This window comes from Nycticebus coucang, chromosome 9 (assembly GCF_027406575.1).
Source record: "Nycticebus coucang isolate mNycCou1 chromosome 9, mNycCou1.pri, whole genome shotgun sequence".
Classification (NCBI taxonomy): Eukaryota; Metazoa; Chordata; class Mammalia; order Primates; family Lorisidae; genus Nycticebus; species Nycticebus coucang.
This window is the reverse complement of record NC_069788.1, coordinates 36,628,781-36,646,137: the sequence shown is the minus strand read 5'-3', so window position 1 is coordinate 36,646,137 and position 17,357 is coordinate 36,628,781. Positions and strand designations below refer to the sequence as shown.

The following is a 17,357-nucleotide window of genomic DNA, read 5'->3' as shown; positions in this document are numbered from 1 at the left end:
CTGTTACAGAGGGAGGTGACCAAGCAGGAAGCTGCCAAGGACTCTTCCTCCTTCCTGTCCCGGGAAGGTCCTGAAACCTAAAAGAGGCCGGAGAGCTCATTCCCCATCTGTAATGTGGTAAGGGAACCGGTGCCGGCACGTCCCCAGGCTAGAGGGAGGGAGAGTCGTTAGGGACACCTGCCTCCCTCCCCGCAACCCCTCCCGCCGGGAACCCACCACCACTGAGCGCCAGGGCGCACCTGGGCGCCGGCTGTGCCTGGGAACACGTGGAGCCCGCGGGCGCCAAGGGGCGGGGGTGCAGCCTTGGCCGCAGCGGCTTCACGCCCGTCAGGCCCGCACAATCAGTATGATTATTAAATAACTATTCAGACAGAAATCGGGTGAGGCTGTCACCAGAAAGAAGCTGAGGAGCCCGGAAGAACAAACCTGCCTATGTAAAAGACATTAACCTGCAGGGCAGCGCCTGTGGCTCAGTGAGTAGGGCGCCGGCCCCATATGCCGAGGGTGGCGGGTTCAAACCCAGCCCCGGCCAAACTGCAACAAAAAAATAGCCGGGCGTTGTGGCGGGTGCCTGTAGTCCCAGCTGCTCGGGAGGCTGAGGCAAGAGAATCGCTTAAGCCCAGGAGTTGGAGGTTGCTGTGAGCTGTGTGAGGCCACGGCACTCTACCGAGGGCCATAAAATGAGACTCTGTCTCTACAAAAAAATTAAAAAAAAAAAAAAAAATGACATTAACCTGCAATAATGTCTCTCTGTTCAGCGAACAAGAAAACACACACGCACCCCTCGCTGTTGGTCCTGAACATTTGGCAAATAATAAAGCCAGGAGAGATTATTCAATAAATACTGTAATTCCAGGATAAGTGATTAGTTTTTTGGGAAAAAATATGTAATTTAGATGCGCATCTACCATACGCCAAAATTAATTGCTAGTAGAGAGTTGCGGGGGAGGGGAGGTTGAAATTAAACTACAAAAGCACAAGAGGCTAGAAGAGCAATGTATCAATTCTCTAAAGGGGAGAGAACTTTCTAGGCCTAAAAGAGATTGTGAATCACAGTAGGAAAGATGGATTATTGGTTCATATAAAACAAAAATCTATAGGTTTAAAATGATTAAAAGTAGTGGCCTCAGCGCCTGTAGCTCAAGAGGCTAGGGCGCCAGCCACATACACCAGAGCTGGCAGGTTCAAATCCAGCCCGGCCCACCAAACAACAATGACAACTATAGCCAAAAAATAAATAGCTGGGTGTTGTGGCGTGTGCCTGTAGTCCCAGCTACTTGGGAGGCTGAAGCAAGAGGATCGCTTAAGTCCAAGAGTTTGAGGTTGCTGTGAGCTGTGATACCACAGAACTCTACCCAGGGTGACAGCTTGAAACTCTGTCTCTAAAAAAAAAAAAAAAAAATTAAAAGTAGTCAAAAAACTGAGAAATGACTCCAGCAATTGCAATACACAATGGGTTATCTTTATCATGAGAAGGTTTTTTTTTTTTTTTTAGAGACTAGCTGCTGGCACCCAAGCCATAACATGAGAAAGCTTTAACAAATTATTAAGACACTGACATTACAAGAGAGCAATAGACAATTCAAAGAAGGAAACAACTAAATGGAAAAATGTAATCAGAGAAATGAAGTACAATTTTATTTTAACTGATTAAATTACAGTTGTTTTCTTTTTTTTTTTTTTTGTAATTTTTGGCCAGGGCTGGGTTTGAACCCACGACCTCTGGTATATGGGTCCGGCGCTCTACTCAACTGAGCCACAGGTGCCACCCGAAGTCTCCTAAATTATAGTTTTTTATAAGGAATGCCAAATGCTTGTGGGATAAAGTGAGTCTTTCATTCATTGTGATGGAATGTAAATTAATATAACAGATATGTATCTGAGAACCTCACAATACGAAGGACTTAGATGCTCAACATCACTAATCACTATGGAAACACAAATCAAAACCACAAGGAGGCTCGGCGCCTGTGGCTCAAGTGGCTAAAGCACCAGCCACACACCCTAGCTGGCTGGTTCTACTCCAGCCCAGCCTGGCAAGTAACAATGACAGCTGCAACCAAAAGATAGCCGGGCGTTGTGGCGGGCACCTGTAGTCTCAGCTACTTGGGAGGCGGAGACAGGAGAATCGCTTGAGCCCAGGAGTTGGAGGCTACTATGAGCTGTGATGCCACAGCACTGTACCCAGGGTGACAGCTTGAGGCTCTGTCTCAAAAAAAAAAAAAAAAAAAAAAACATGAGGAGATACCACCTCATGACCATCAGATGGTAGGGATGTAGAGAAATTGGAATCCTTGCATACTATTGATGGGACTGTAAAAGGATGCAGCTACTCTGGAAACCAGTACAGCAGTTCCTCAAAAATTAAAAATATAATTAACATATGATCTAGCAATTCCATATAATTAACATATGATCTGCTGGGCATAGACACCAAAAAACTGAAAGCAAGTTCTTGACTAGGTGCGGTGGCTCATGCCTGTAATCCCACCACTCTGGGAGGCCGAGGCAGGTGGGTTGCCTGAGCTCAGGAGTTCAAGACCAGCCTGCGCAATAGTAAGAAGCTATCTGTACTAAAAAAATTTAAAAACTGAGGCAAGAGTGGCTCGGCACCTGTGGCTCAAGCGGCTAAGGCGCCAGCCACATACACCTGAGCTGGTGAGTTTGAATCCAGCCTGGGCCAACCAAACAACAATGACGGCTGCAACGAAAAAAAATAGCTGGGTGTTGTGGCAGGCGCCTGTAGTCCCAGCTACTTGGGAGGTGGAGGCAACAGAATCGCTTGAGCCCAGGAGTTGGAGGTTACTGTGAGCTGTGATGCCACAGCACTCTACCCAGGGTGACAGCTTGAGGCTCTGTCTCAAAACAAAACAAAAAAAAAATAACTGAGGCAAGAGGATCGCTGGGAGCCCAAGAACTTGAGGTTGCTGTGAGCTATGATGCCAAGGAACCCTACCAAGGGTGACAAAGTGAGACTCTGTCTCAAAAAAAAAAAAAAAGACATTCTGACACATGCTACAACATGAACAAAACTCGAGAATATGATGCCAATAAAACAAACCAGTACAAAAAGGCAATAAACATAATTTCACTTGAATAAAGTAGTCAAATCAAAAAGACAGAAAGTAGGGTGGCGCCTGTGGCTCAGTGAGTAGGGCGCTGGCCCCATATACGGAGGGTGGTGGGTTCAAACCCAGCCCCGGCCAAACTGCAACCAAAAAAATAGCCGGGCGTTGTGGCAGGTGCCTGTAGTTCCAGCTGCTCGGGAGGCTGAGGCAGGAGAATCGCGGAAGCCCAAGAGCTAGAGGTTGCTGTGAGTCCTGTGACATAGCACTCTACTGAAGGCAGTAAAGTGAGACTCTGTCTCTACAAAAAAAAAAAAAAAGAAAGTAAAATGGTAGTTACCACGATACAGTTTCACTTCTGCAAAATAAAAAGAATTCTATAGTCAGATGATTGTGATGGTTGCACAACTATGTGAATTTTCACTGAAAATGGCACTGAAATGTACATGTACAAATGGTTAAGATTGCCAGACATGGGAGCACACCTACTGTCCCAGCTACTCAGTAGTGTACCATGAACATGGCTGTGAATAGCCACTGCGCTACGGCCTGGGCAACATAGCAAGACCCTATCCCAGTTCCCCTCCCCTCCAAAAAAGGTTAAGATGGTAAGTTTTACTGGGGAAAAGAAACTCTAGTCAATAAACGGTGCAGGGGGGTGGCGCCTGTGGCTCAGTCAGTAAGGCGCTGGCCCCATATACCGAGGGTGGCGGGTTCAAACCCGGCCCCGGCCAAACTGCAACCAAAAAATAGCCGGGCGTTGTGGTGGGCGCCTGTAGTCCCAGCTACTCGGGAGGCTGAGGCAGGAGAATCGCCTAAGCCCAGGAGTTGGAGGTTGCTGTGAGCTGTGTGAGGCCACGGCACTCTACCCGAGGGCCATAAAGTGAGACTCTGTCTCTACAAAAAAAATAACAAATAAACGGTGCAGGGCAAATTGGGTAGCTACAGGAGAAGAATAAAACAGGATCCATATCTCTCATAACTCACAAAAATTAATTCAAGATGGATAAGAGATTTAAATGTAAGGTGTGAAACCCTAAGAATTCTAGAAGAAAATGTTGGGAAAACTCTTCTAGGTATTGGCCTAGGCAAAAAATTTATGAAGAAGACCACAATAGCAATCACAGCAGCAACAAAAATAAATAAATGGGACCTGATTAAAAAACTTCTGGACAGGGCAGCGCCTGTGGCTCAAAGGGTTAGGCCGCTGGCCCCATATGCCAGAGGTGGTGGGTTCAAACCCAGCCCTGGCCAAAACTGCAAAAACAAACAAACAAACAAACAAAAAAACTTCTGGACAGCTAAGGAAATAATCAACAGAGCAAATAGACAACCTATAGAATGGGAGAAAATATTTGCAAGTTATGCATCTGATAATCTATAAAGAAGCCAAGCAAATCAGCAAGGAAAAAACAACTCCATTAAAAAATGGGCAAAATACATGAACAGAAGCTTTTCAAAAGAAGATAGACAAATGGCAAATAAACACGAAGAAAGGCTCAACATCACTAATTATCAGGGAAATGCAAATTAAAACCACGCTGCATTATCACCTTACCCTAGTTAGAATGGCTTTTGTTAAAAAGTCCAAAAACAATGGATGCAGAAAGAAAGGAACTCTTATACACTGTTAGTGGAACTGCAAATGACTATAACTTCTATGGAAAACAGTATGGAGATTCCTCAGAGAACTAAAAGTAGACCTACTGTTTGACAGGGCAATCCCATTACTGGTTTTTTTACTCAAAGGAAAAGATGTCGAAAAGACACCTGCACGGGCAGCACCTGTGGCTCAAGGAGTAGGGCGCCAGTCCCATATGCCGGAGGTGGTGGGTTCAAACCCAGCCCCAGCCAAAAACCAAAAAAAAAAAAAAAAAAAAAAGACACCTGCACTTGGATGTTTATTGCAGCACAATTCATAATTGCAAAGATGTTGAATCAACCCAAGTCCCCATTAATTTATATGTGGATTAACAAAATGTGGTATATGTATACTAATACTAATCATCCATGAATGAAGATAAATTAATGCCTTTTGCAAACAATTTGAATGGAATTGGAGACCATTATCATAAGTGAAGTATATAAAGAATGGAAAACACCATATGAACTCACTACTAAATTGGAACTAACAGAGGAACATACGTGTGCAGAGAACAAAGTAAAACTCAGTGGAAATGCCAGGCATGGTGACTCACACCTGTAACCCTAGCACTTTGGGAGACCAAGGAGGGTGGATTGCTTGAGTTCTCCTAAGCAAGAAGGAGAATCCATCTCTTAAAAAAGAGCCTGGCATTGTGGCAAGTGCCTGTAGTCCCAGCTACTCAGGAGGCTGAGGTAAGAGGATTGATTGAGCCCAAGAATTTGAGGTCACTATAAAGCTATGATGCACTCTGCAGAAGGCAACAAGTAAGACTGTCTCAAAAACCAAAAACAAATTAAAAAACACCTCAATGGAAATCAAGCTGGGAGGGCAGGGAGAGGATGGGTGAAAACCTACCTAATGGGTACCATGAATACTATCTGGGTGATGAGCACACTTATAACCCTGATTCAAGCATAACAAAGTTGATAAATGTATCCCCAGAGAGTAAAGGTATCAAAAAAAAATTGATACATGTAACTAAAAATATTTGTACCCCCATAATATTTTGTAAAACAAAACAAAACAAAAAGATGGTAGTTTCATGTTAAGAGTATTTTACGGGCGGCGCCTGTGGCTCAAGGAGTAGGGCGCTGGTCCCATATGCCGGAGGTGGCGGGTTCAAACCCAGCCCTGGCCAAAAACCAAAAAAAAAAAAAGAGTATTTTACCACAATTGTAAACTTTTTCAAAAGGTAAACAGAGGCTGAAGCCTGTGGATTGCTTGAGGTCAGGAGTTCAAGACCTGCCTGAGCAAGAGCGAGACCCTGTCTCTAAAAAATATCCAGGCGTTGGGCGGCGCCTATGGCTCAAAGGAGTAGGGCGCCGGCCCCATATGCCAGAGGTGGTGGGTTCAAACCCGGCCCTGGCCAAAAAAAATAAAAATAAATAAAAATAGCCGGGCGTTGTGGAGGGTGCCTGTAGTCCCAGCTACTTGGGAGGCTGAGGCAAGAGAATTGCTTAAGCCCAAGAGTTGGAGGTTGCTGTGAGCTGTGATGCCTCTACATTCTACCAGGGCAACAACTTGAGACTGTCTCAAAAAAAACAAAAACAAACTATCAGACTAGGCGCAGTGGACCACACCTGTTATCCCAGCACTTGGGAGGCCAAGGTGGGTGGATTGCCTGAGCTCACAGATTCAATACCAGCCTGAGCCAGAACAAGACCCTGTCTCTAAAAATAGCTGGGTGTTGTGGCCAGTGCCTGTAGTCCCAGCTACTTGGGAGTCTGAGGCAAGAGAATCGCTTAAGCCCAGGACTGTGAGGTTGCTGTGAGCTATGACGCCACAGCACACTACTAAGGGTGACAAAGTGAGACTCTGGCTCAGAAAAAAAGGAAAAAATATATCCAAAATCCTAACATACAATGATTACTATTTGGTCTGTTTGCTCCAGAAATATTTATATATTTATTGTACAAAATTAGGTGTGTATTTTTTTTTTCTTTTATTGTTGGGGATTCATTGAGGGTACAATAAGCCAGGTTACACTGATTGCAATTGTTAGGTAAAGTCCCTCTTGCAATCATGTCTTGCCCCCATAAAGTGTGACACACACCAAGGCCCCACCCACCTCCCTCCTTCCCTCTTTCTGTTTCCCCCCCCATAACCATAAAGGTGTGTATTTTTTTTTGTTTGTTTGAGACAGAGTCTCACTTTCTCACCCTCCTTAGAGTGCAGTAGCATCATAGCTCACAGCAGCTTCAATCTCTTGGGCTTAAGCGATTCTCTTGCCTCATCCTTCCAAGTAGCTGGGACTACAGGTGCCCACCACAACACTTGGCTATTTTTAGAGATAGTGTCTCACTCTTGCTCAGGCTGGTCTCTAACCTGTGAACTCAGGGCAACCCACCCGCCTTGGCCTCCCAGAGTGCTGGTTTTGGGGATTGTTTTTGAGACAGTCTCACTTTGTCATCCTCGATAGAGTGCCGTGGTGCCTGGCCTTTGGGTGTGTATTTTTTATTTAGATGTGTCTTTTGTTTGTTTAAACTTTCTGGTGTATGTTACAATGTATAAAAATATTCAAAAAACAATATTTAGGCCCACTGTGGTGGCTCACACCTGTATTCCTACCATTCTGGGAGGCTGAGGCAGGTGGATAGCCTGAGCTGAGGAGCTAGAGACCAACCTGAGCAAAAAAAGAGACCCTGTCTCCACTAAAAATAGAAAAAAAACCCCAGCTGGGCATCATGGTGGGCACCTGTAGTCCTCGCTACTCGAAATTGCTCCAATTCAGGAGTTTGAGGTTGCTGTGAGCTATGATGCCACAGCACTCTTCCCAAGGCAACAGAGTGAGACTCTGTCTCAAAAAAAAAAAGTATAGTTTGGGCGGCACCTGTGGCTCAGTGAGTAGGGCGCCGGTCCCATATGCCGGAGGTGGCGGGTTCAAACCCAGCCCCGGCCAAAAAAAAAAAAAAAAAAAGTATAGTTTTAATGGAGTAACTGAAGGTGACGGAAGGCCTGGTTCTGCTACCTGCCAGATATGTGACCTTTGGCCAGTCACTATATCTTTCTGACTCTCAGTTGCCACACCTGTGAAATGGAATTTACAGTGGAGGATCAAATAAAGTGCTATATAGGCCAAGCCCCACCCCCAACATGTGTCGCCACCTGGTGTTCTGTGTCCTGTGGATGGTAGTGGCCCTCTGGCAAGGGCAGTGACTGGGAAAAGGCTTTGGGGACTTGTATGGGAGTAGCACCCTAAACTCCCTGACCTGTGAGAAAGGACTGGGTTTTAGGATCAGGGTAAGTGTAGGAGGGGCCTGTCACCCAGGGAAACAGCTCTGTGGTGGAGCAGCTGAGGTGCAGCTGGGCCTGTGGCCTGGGAGGCAGTCTTGTGGGCGCCTCCCACCCCAGCCCACACCTCAGGTCTGCAGCTGGGTCCTGCCTTCTTTTGGGTGGGCGATGGCTAGGACACAGCTGCTGCTTCTCCTGGCCCTTGGATGTCCAGCCCCGCCCAGAGGTGAGCCCACATTTTTTATCCCTCTCTATCCCCCTTAGTCTATTCAAGCCCATTGCCTAACTCTGGGCCTCCCTGGGTATTTATGGAATAGGGGGAGGCAGGAAGAGAGCCATTTAGGGAGTTCTGGGGAGGGTCTCACCAGAAGCCCACTATTCCATCCCCCTTATACCCTACCTCCCAGCCACCTTGCTCTGGGTCCCCAAATCCTCCTGTCCTGGAGTCCACAGTGTCAGTATGCCTCTTGGAGGTATACAGAAATAGAGCAAGGTGGATGGGTGTCCATGGAAGTTGAGGGTTAGGGTAGCCACGGTCCTGTTATGTCATAGGACATCAGGAACATTGTGAGGTTCCCCTCCTCTTTGTCCTCAGGTTGCCCCATTCCAACAGAGCCCAGGGCTTCTCAAATTCACTCCCTGCTCCCCGTTATCATGGGCTCAGGAAAGGTCCCAAGGCCTCTTTCTGGATATTTATCCCCTGCCCTCCAAAGATTAAGACTGGAGCCAAAAGCACTGAAGTTTTGAGAGGAAACTTCTAACTTCATTAAAAGCATGTGCATGTTTGCATGTGTGTGGTGGGGGAAGAGCCTTGACCTTTGAGGACCTTTGTAAGCCGGCCCCCAGTAGGTGAGTAGAAAAAAAGAAGGAAGGAAGGAAGGAAGGGAGGAAGGAAGGAAGGGAGGGATAGAGTAAGGGAGAGAAGGAAGAAAAGGGGAAAGAAAAGAAAAATCTTTCTGAGTATCCTTCACCTCTACCTCCCTATAAGATTCTCTGGCATCCTTTCCCATACTCTGGGGTATTTCTTTAGCCCGCTACACCTAATTCATGGTGTGTTTGTAGGTTCTAACACTGGAGACTTACTTATATGAAAAAAATCAAAATATTCAGATATAACATTTTGTTGTATATTAAGCGAGTCATCTTTACTGAAAAGAAAAAGATTGTTGAAAATCAGGGCTATTCTGGAAAATATATAACAAATGTTTGTAGTATCCATATGACATAGTTTTTAATATAATTAAATAATAGACCTGTACTTTAATTGGATGAACTGTGTGATATGCAGATTCTATCTAAACAAAGCTGTTTAAAAATAACTGCAGACCTACAGAAAAAAACTGAAAATAATACAACAGATACCCATCTACACTCTACCTAGATTAATAAATGGTCAACATTTTGCCATAGTTGAATCAGACTTTTTTATTTTATTTATTTATTTATTTATTTATTTTGAGACAGAGCCTCAAGCTGTCGCCCTGGGGAGAGTGCCGTGGCATCACAGCTCACAGCAACCTCCAACTCCTGGGCTCAAGTGAGTCTCCTGCCTCTGCCTCCCAAGTAGTTGGGGCTACGGGCAACCACCACAACGCCTGGCTATTTTTTGGTTGCAGCTGTAATTGTTGTTTGGCGGGCCTGGGCTGGATTCGAACCCGCCAGCTCAGGTATATGTGGCTGGCGCCTTAGCCACTTGAGCCATAGGCACTGAGCCACCTTTTTTATTTTTTTATTTTATTTTATTTTATTTTATTTTTTTGCAGTTTCTGGCCAGGGCCAGGTTTGAACCTGCCACCTCCGGCATATATATATTTATTATTACTATTATTATTTTTTGAGACAGAGCCTCAAGCTGTCACTCTGGGTAGAGTGCTGTGGCATCACAACTCACAGCAACCTCCAACTCCTGGGCTCAAGGGATTCTCTTGCCTCTGCCTCCTAAGTAGCTGGGATTACAGGCGCCTGCCACAACACCCAGCTATTTTTTTGGTTGCCACCGTTGTTGTTTGGTGGCCCAGGCTGGATTCGAACCTGCCAGCTCAAGTATATGTGGCTGGCGCTTTAGCTGCTTGAGCCACAGGCGCCAAGCCTATTATTATTATTTTGTTGTCGTCGTAGTTATCATTGTTGTTTAGCAGGCCCGGACTGGGTTCAAACCCACCAGCCCCAGTGTATGTGGCTGGCACCCTAACCACTGTGCTATGGGTGCCATGCCTGAATCAGACTTTTAAAAAAAGAAACAAAAAGTTTCTTGAAGCCTCCTTTGAGCTTATTCCAGGTCCTATTTCCTTCCCTTCTTCCCTGGAGATAACCACTCTCTGGAGGCTGGCACAACATGGTGTTATAACTGTTTATTTGTGCATTTGCCATCTTTCCTATGAGACAGGGTCCTTTGACTTATCCCATTTTTTTTTTTTAATTTTTTTTGTAAAAAATTTTTTTTTACTTTACTGCCCTCGGTAGAGTGCCATGACGTCACACAGCTCACAACAACCTCCAGCTCTTGGGCTTAGGTGATTCTCTTGCCTCAGCCTCCCGAGCAGCTGGGACGACAGGCGTCCGCCACAAGGGCCGGCTATTTTTTTGTTGCGGTTTGGCCGGGGCTGGGTTTGAACCTGCCACCCTCGGTATATGGGGCTGACGCCCTGAACCACAGGCGCCACCTGACTTATCCCATTTTATATCCCTAGTGCCTGACACAGAAAGGGACTCAGATGTGATAAACAGACGAACAGAATGATGGATGAGTAGAAGGATAGACATATAGATAGAAGGTAGAAAGAATAGATGGATGATAGATGGATGATGGAAGAAAGGATGGGTGAATGAAAGGATGGATAGACAAAGGGAAGAAAGGGTGGTTAGATGGGTAAATGCAAGTGGGGAGGGATGGATAAGTGGGTGGAAGAGTAGGTAGATGTATGGTGAAAGGACAGATATAAACACAGGAACCTAGAACCCTAGCCTATATTGAGATACTGGCCCGGGAGGGCACAGACTGGACTAGCACCCATACTCTTTTGCAGGTGTGGGCGGCACACCCTTCCCTTCCCTGGCCCCACCAATCACACTATTGGTGAATGGGAAGCAGCAGATGCTGGTGGTTTGCCTGGTCCTCGATGTTGCACCCCCTGGCCTTGACAGCCCCATCTGGTTCTCAGCTGGCAATGGCAGTGCACTGGATGCCTTCACCTATGGCCCCTCCCCAGCAACGGATGGCACCTGGACTAGGTTGGCCCAGCTCTCCCTGCCCTCTGAGGAGCTGACTGCATGGGAGCCCTTGGTCTGCCACACTGGGCCTGGGCGCCACAGCAAGAGCACACAGCCCCTACAGCTATCAGGTGAGAATGAAGCCTGGTCCTCCATGGACGTTTCCTGTCCCCTTCCACATATTCTGGAATGAGGATAAGGTTCAAAAAGGTGAGAAGGATGTCCAAGTGCTGACAACCCAGGTGACGTGATTCCTGGGCTAAAGGCAGAGTAGCCTCAGGGCCACGAATCCCAAGACTTGCAGCTACAATATTGGTTCAAATCCAGGCTCTGCTACACAAGTTCCAAGACATTATAATGCTTCCTTCCACCTGGGATTGATGACACACATGTATATTTCACCCTATATGTATGACACCCTGTAAGGACCAAACAATAATTAAAAACAAATCACTATCATTTCCTCTGTTTACTGTATGCCAGGCACCGTTCTAAACACTTTACATGTATGAGGTAGGTCATATAATTTCACAGGCACAGGAAGGTTGAGTAACATGTCCAAAGTCAGCTACCTAATCACTGACCAGATGACTTACTTCCTCTTTCTGGATTATCTCAGTTTGTCTTTTTTTTTTTTGTAGAGACAGAGTCTCACTTTATCGTCCTCGGTAGAATGTCATGGCATCACACAGCTCACAGCAACCTCCAGTTGCTGGGCTTAGGTGATTCTCTTCCCTCAGCCTCCCGAGTAGCTGGAACTACAGGCACCCACCACAATGCCTGGCTATTTTTTGTTGCAGTTTGGCCGGGACCGGGTTCAAAACTGCCACCCTCAGTATATGGGGCCAGTGCGGTACCTACTGAGCCACAGCGCTGGCCTTGTCTTATTTTTATTTATTTATTTTTTTTAATTTTTGTTGAGACAGAGTCTCACTCTGTTGCCCAGGCTGGAGTGCCATAATTTAGAGGGAGCACCTGCTTTGTCTGGACACTCAGGCTGGTACTAGTTTTTTGATTCCCAGCAACCTTGTGAAAGGTGCTTTGGAAAGAGACAGACCCTTACTTGACTGATACAGTATCTTCAGCTTTGCAACTTAGTTTTTCTTTTCTGAGACACAGTTTCACTCTGTTCCCCCTGGGTAGAATCAAGTGGTGTCATAGCTCACAACAACATCAAATACTTGGGCTCAAGAAGAGATCCTCTCTTCTCAGCCTTTCAAGTACAGACTATAGGAGCCCACACCACCCAACTAGTTTATAGAGAAGGGAGTCTTACTCTGGTGTTTTTCTTTTCTTTTTTTTTTTTCTTTTGAGACAGAGTCTTACTATGTCACCCTCAGAATGGTCAGGCTCTGTTTCAAAAATATATATATATATTTCTTCTTTTAGTATTTTTTTGAGACAGAGTCTCACTATGTTGCCCTCAGTAGAGTGCTGTAGCATCACAGCTCACAGCGATCTCAAATTCTTGGGCTTAAGTGATTCTATTGCCTTGGCCTCCCGAGTAGCTGGGACTACAGGCACCCACCACAATGCCCAGCTATTTTTTTGTTGCAGTTGTCATTGTTGTTTAGCTGGCCCGGGGCTGGTTTCAAACCCATCAGCCTAGGTGTATGTGGCTGGTGCCATAACCACTGTTCTACAGGCGCTGAGCCAAGTGGGTCTCCCTCTTGCTCAGGGAGTCTCAAACTCCTGACCTCAAGCAATCCAACCATCTCAGCCTCCCAGAGTGTTAGAATTATAGGCATGAGCCACTGCACTCGGCCCCAATTTTTCTATTTTTAATAGAGGCAGGGTCTCACTCTTGCTTGGACTAGTCTAATTTCTAAGCTCAAGGAATCCTCCCACCTTGGCCTCCCAGAGTGTTAGATTATAGGTGTGAACCACTGTGCAGGGGCCTAGTTTTGTCATTGTTGAATGAATGTCCTGAATTTCGACAATGTTGCTATGAGAATTGGTTCCTTATGTGAAAGCACTAAGACATCTCTGCTTTCCAGGGCCCAGAACAGGGGACAATGGAGAGTGAAGGATATTTAGAGAGGACTTACAGAAAATGGCCTCAGGGTTTCTGCTGCTGTTTTATGGTCTATTTATCTAACATGCCTTGAAAGCCACCCCGTGCCAGGGCTTGGGCATAGTGTTGGGATGTGGGATGCAATGGCCAGGACCTGCCTTCCAGGTGTATGGCCTTTCCCAAAGGACTCACTCCCTTATCCTTGGTCCATAGGGGAGGCTTCTACTGCCAGGACTTGTCCCCAGGAGTCTGTCAGGGGTGAGTACTTGGGATAAGAGATGGGGAATAAGAGCCTGGGGACCATGACCTTGGGTTTAGAGGTGGAGTATTCAGCTCTGATCTGATGGGTACCATGCAAGGAGTTGACATGTATGTCATGAGGAGGTTTCCTTGCTAGGCTGGGGCACTGGGTAGCCTGGACCTTAGTCTACCCTAGGATAAGATGCGGATGGATCCTCTGATCCCAGACTAACTCCTGGACATCAGTTGAGAAGCATGAAAAGAAAAGTCTTTTCATTTAATTAATTAATTAATTAATTTACTTACTTTTTTGAGACAGAGTCTTCCTATGTTGCCCTCAGTAGAGTGCTGTGGTATCACAACTCACAGCAACCTCATACTCCCGGTCTTAAGCGATTCTATTGCCTCAGCCTCCCAAGTAGCTGGGACTACAGGCGCCCGTCACGACGCCTGACTATTTTTTGCTTGTAGTTGTCATTGTTTGGCAGGCCCAGGCTAGATTCGAACCCGCCAGCTCCAGTGCATGCGGCTGGCGCCTTAGCCGCTAGAGCTACAGGAGCCACCAACGCCGGCTGTTTTTGTTGCAGTTGTCATTGCTGTTTAGCAGGGCCCGGGACACTGATTATTGGGGGAATAAAGTAAGATGAAGGCTAGTAAGGTACTTATTAGCAGTAAGACCTGAGGTTTGACACCAGGAAAGACTTTCCCTGGAGGAGGGAGGCGATGGGGAGAGGACATGGCAAGGGCAGACGACAAGGCCCCCCGCTCCGGTGGACATTCTTCCCTGGCTAGGGCGGGGGCTCCTGCAGTCTCCTAACCTGCTCCTCCTGGCGCAGGGATACCGGGCCAGGCGCTGCGGCTGGGGGCTCTGCGGCTGCTGCTCTTCAAGCTGCTGCTGCTCGATGTGCTCCTGACCTGCAGCCGCCTCTGCACCTGCCCGCCACCTTCTGCTCCCGCGGCCGTCGCCCGCCGGCCGCTGCCGGCCGCGGTGACAGAACAACGAGGAGCTGCCAGCTCACCCGGCCGGCCTCGGCCTGCGTTGCATCCGCGGGACAGCCGCTGCCATCACACGCGTCCGGGTTGGCAGCCCCGGAGCCCGGGCTCGAAGGAAAGGACGTTCCCTACCCGCCGATCTTGGGGCTGGTGTTCATGATCCGCCTTCACTACTCCGTCCTCAAGTCTAGGAGCACTTTTTTTTTTTTTTTTGAGACAGTCTCACTCTGTCGCCCTGGGTAGGGTGCCAGGGCGTCATCATAGCTGGCAGCAACCTCAAACTCTTGGACTCTGGCAATCCTCTTGCCTCAGCCTCCCAAGTAGCTGGGACCGGCTAGTTTTTCTATTTTTATGTAGAGACGAGTCTCATTCCTGCTCAGGCTGGTCTCAAACTCCTGAGCTCCAGCAATCCACCTGCCTCAGCCTCCCAGAGTGCTGAGATCACAGACATGACCCACCGCACCTGGTTATTTTTAGAGACGGGGTCTAGCTTTTGCTCAGGCTGGTCTCCAACTGATGAGCTCAGACATTCCACCCACCTCGGCCCCCCAGAGTGCTGGGATTACAGATGTGAGCCACCACACCCAAATTTCTAGGAGCATTTTTTGCATTTGATCTGCCTCCTCCTGCAGGCCAGAGATTCCTTGGGGTGAGACTCTGCCTCCCACATCAGACTGAGGGCTTTCTGAGGAAAAAGGCTGTGTCTCATCAGACTAGGAGGCCCTCCAGGGTGGGGATCCACCCAAGTACTGGGGCATTTGAGGCACAGTAACTGAGAACAATTAAAGAACTTAACTGACACAAGCAAATGAAAAATATTCGAATTCATGTCTGTCCTGGGTGGAGGAATTTGGCAGTTAGAGGAAGCAGAAATCCAAAAAGGCAACCTTGCAGAAGAGGGTTACCTAAGAATGAGAACTAGAGAAGTGTGGAGTGGGCTGGCAGTCTCTATCTCCTTCCCCCACAGCCAGGCAGTGGGCAAAGCCATCTCTGTCTCCTCACTCTGGCCCAATCTCTGTGAGAGATCAGGGCAGGGAGCCCAGAAAGTCAGGAAGGTGGGTGCTGGGCCTCATGTGAAGTCATGTACAGACTGGACAGAAATGAGCAGGGCCAGGATTCCCAGGTGACACAATTGTTTCTAATGCCAAGAGCATGAGATGGTAATTCCAAACTTACAGGTTGTTAATCAATTAAGGACCATTATTCATTTGACAGGTATTCATTGAGTATCCATTCTGATCCAGGTAATAAAGAGTTTGGCTTTTTTGGTTTGGTTTTGTTTCCTAAAGAACATTCTTACACGGGTAGAATATGAAGCTCCCACAATGGAGTGTAACCTGTGTGTCCCAATTGCTGGCCAGAATTATCCCAAGAATCTCTGAGTGCTCTCATGTGAATTCGTATGTCCCCTGGGTACTACAGGACAGTTGGCTGGATCAATGACACCACCTTAGTGTACCTTCTCCCAAGATGGGGATGGGGAACTAGGCTCCAAGGTCCTCCCATGGTATTAGTGACATATCCAGTTTCCCTGAGCCTCTGTGCTTTCTCAGCTGCTGTTCTGTGAAAACCCTCACTGCCTCCTTTACTGTTCCTCTCTCACCAGTTTATAAGGAGATTTTCTTTCTTTTTTTTTTTTTTGAGACAGTTTCATTATGTTGCCCTCAGTAGAGTTCTGTGGTGTTATAGCTCACAGCAACCTCAAACTCTTGGGCTCAAGAGATTCTCTTGCCTCAGCCTCCCAAGTAGCTGGGACTACAGGCGCCTGCCACAATGCCTGGCTATTTATTGTTGCAGTTGTCATTATTGGTTAGCTGGCCCAGGCCAGGTTGGAACCTGCCATCCTCCAGGTATGTGGCTGGCAATGTAACCACTGTGCTATGGGCGCCAAGCCAGGCTATAGTATAATTTTTAAAATAAGTGTGATAACCCTGACTCAAGCATAACAAAACTGATACATGTATCCCCAGAGAGTAAAGGTATCAAAAAGAAAAAAAAAAATCGATACACATAACTGAAAACCTTTGTACCCCATATTTTGTAAAAAAAGAAAGAAAGAAAGAAAAAAGATGGGGGTGGCGCCTGTGGCTCAAAGGAGTAGGGCGCCGGCCCCATATACCAGAGGTGGTGGGTTCAAACCCAGCCCCAACCAAAAACTACAAAAATAAAAGATGGTAATTCTTTTTTTGTTTTTTTGAGACTGAGCCTCAAGCTGTCACCCTGGGTACAGTGCTGTGGCATCACAGCTCACAACAACCTCCAACTCCTGGGCTCAAGCGATTCTTTTGCTTCCACCTCCCAAGTAGCCGGGACTACAGGCGCCTGCCACAACACCTGGCTATTTTTTGGTTGCAGCCATCATTGTTGTTTGGCGGGCCTGGACTGGATTCAAACTCACCAGCTCAGGTATATGTGGCTGGCACCTTAGCCGGTTGAGCCACAGGTGCTGAGCCAAAAGATGGTAATTTTATGTTAAGAGTATTCTACTACAATTTTAAACTTTTTCTTTTTTTTTTTTTTGTTTTTGGCCGGGGCTAGGTTTGAACCCGCCACGTCCAGCATATGGGACTGGCACCCTACTCCTTGAGCCACAGGCGCCGCCCTTTAAACTTTTTCTGAAGGTAAACAGAGAGGCTAAGGCCGATGGATTGCTTGAGGTCAGGAGTTCATGACCTGCCTGAGCAAGAGTGAGACCCTGTCTCTAAAAAATAGCTGGGCATTGTGGAGGATGCCTGAAGTCCCAGCTACTTGGGAAGCTGAGGCAAGAGGATCGATTAAGCCCAAGAGTTAGAGGTTGCTGCGAGCTATGACGCTACAGCACTCTACCAAGGGTGACAAAGAGAGACTCTGTCTTGAAAGAAAAGTTAAACAAAAAATCACAGAGAAATTTTAGCCAATAATTTCAATGAAATAAATTTGGCAAAGACTTTATGAACAAAGATACCCATTGCCCCAAACT

At 46.9% G+C, this 17,357-nt stretch overlaps 1 protein-coding gene across 1 annotated transcript; it reads left to right on the top strand.

Annotated features, from left to right (window-relative positions):
• The first annotated feature begins 7,967 nt into the window (after positions 1 to 7,967).
• On the top strand, positions 7,968 to 14,558 carry PTCRA (pre T cell antigen receptor alpha). Its single transcript, XM_053603590.1, has 4 exons — positions 7,968 to 8,167; positions 10,968 to 11,282; positions 13,379 to 13,423; positions 14,242 to 14,558. Exons 1-4 carry the CDS (start codon positions 8,110 to 8,112, stop codon positions 14,556 to 14,558), a joined length of 735 nt encoding a protein of 244 aa, XP_053459565.1. The 5' UTR covers positions 7,968 to 8,109.
• The last annotated feature ends 2,799 nt before the right edge of the window (positions 14,559 to 17,357 follow it).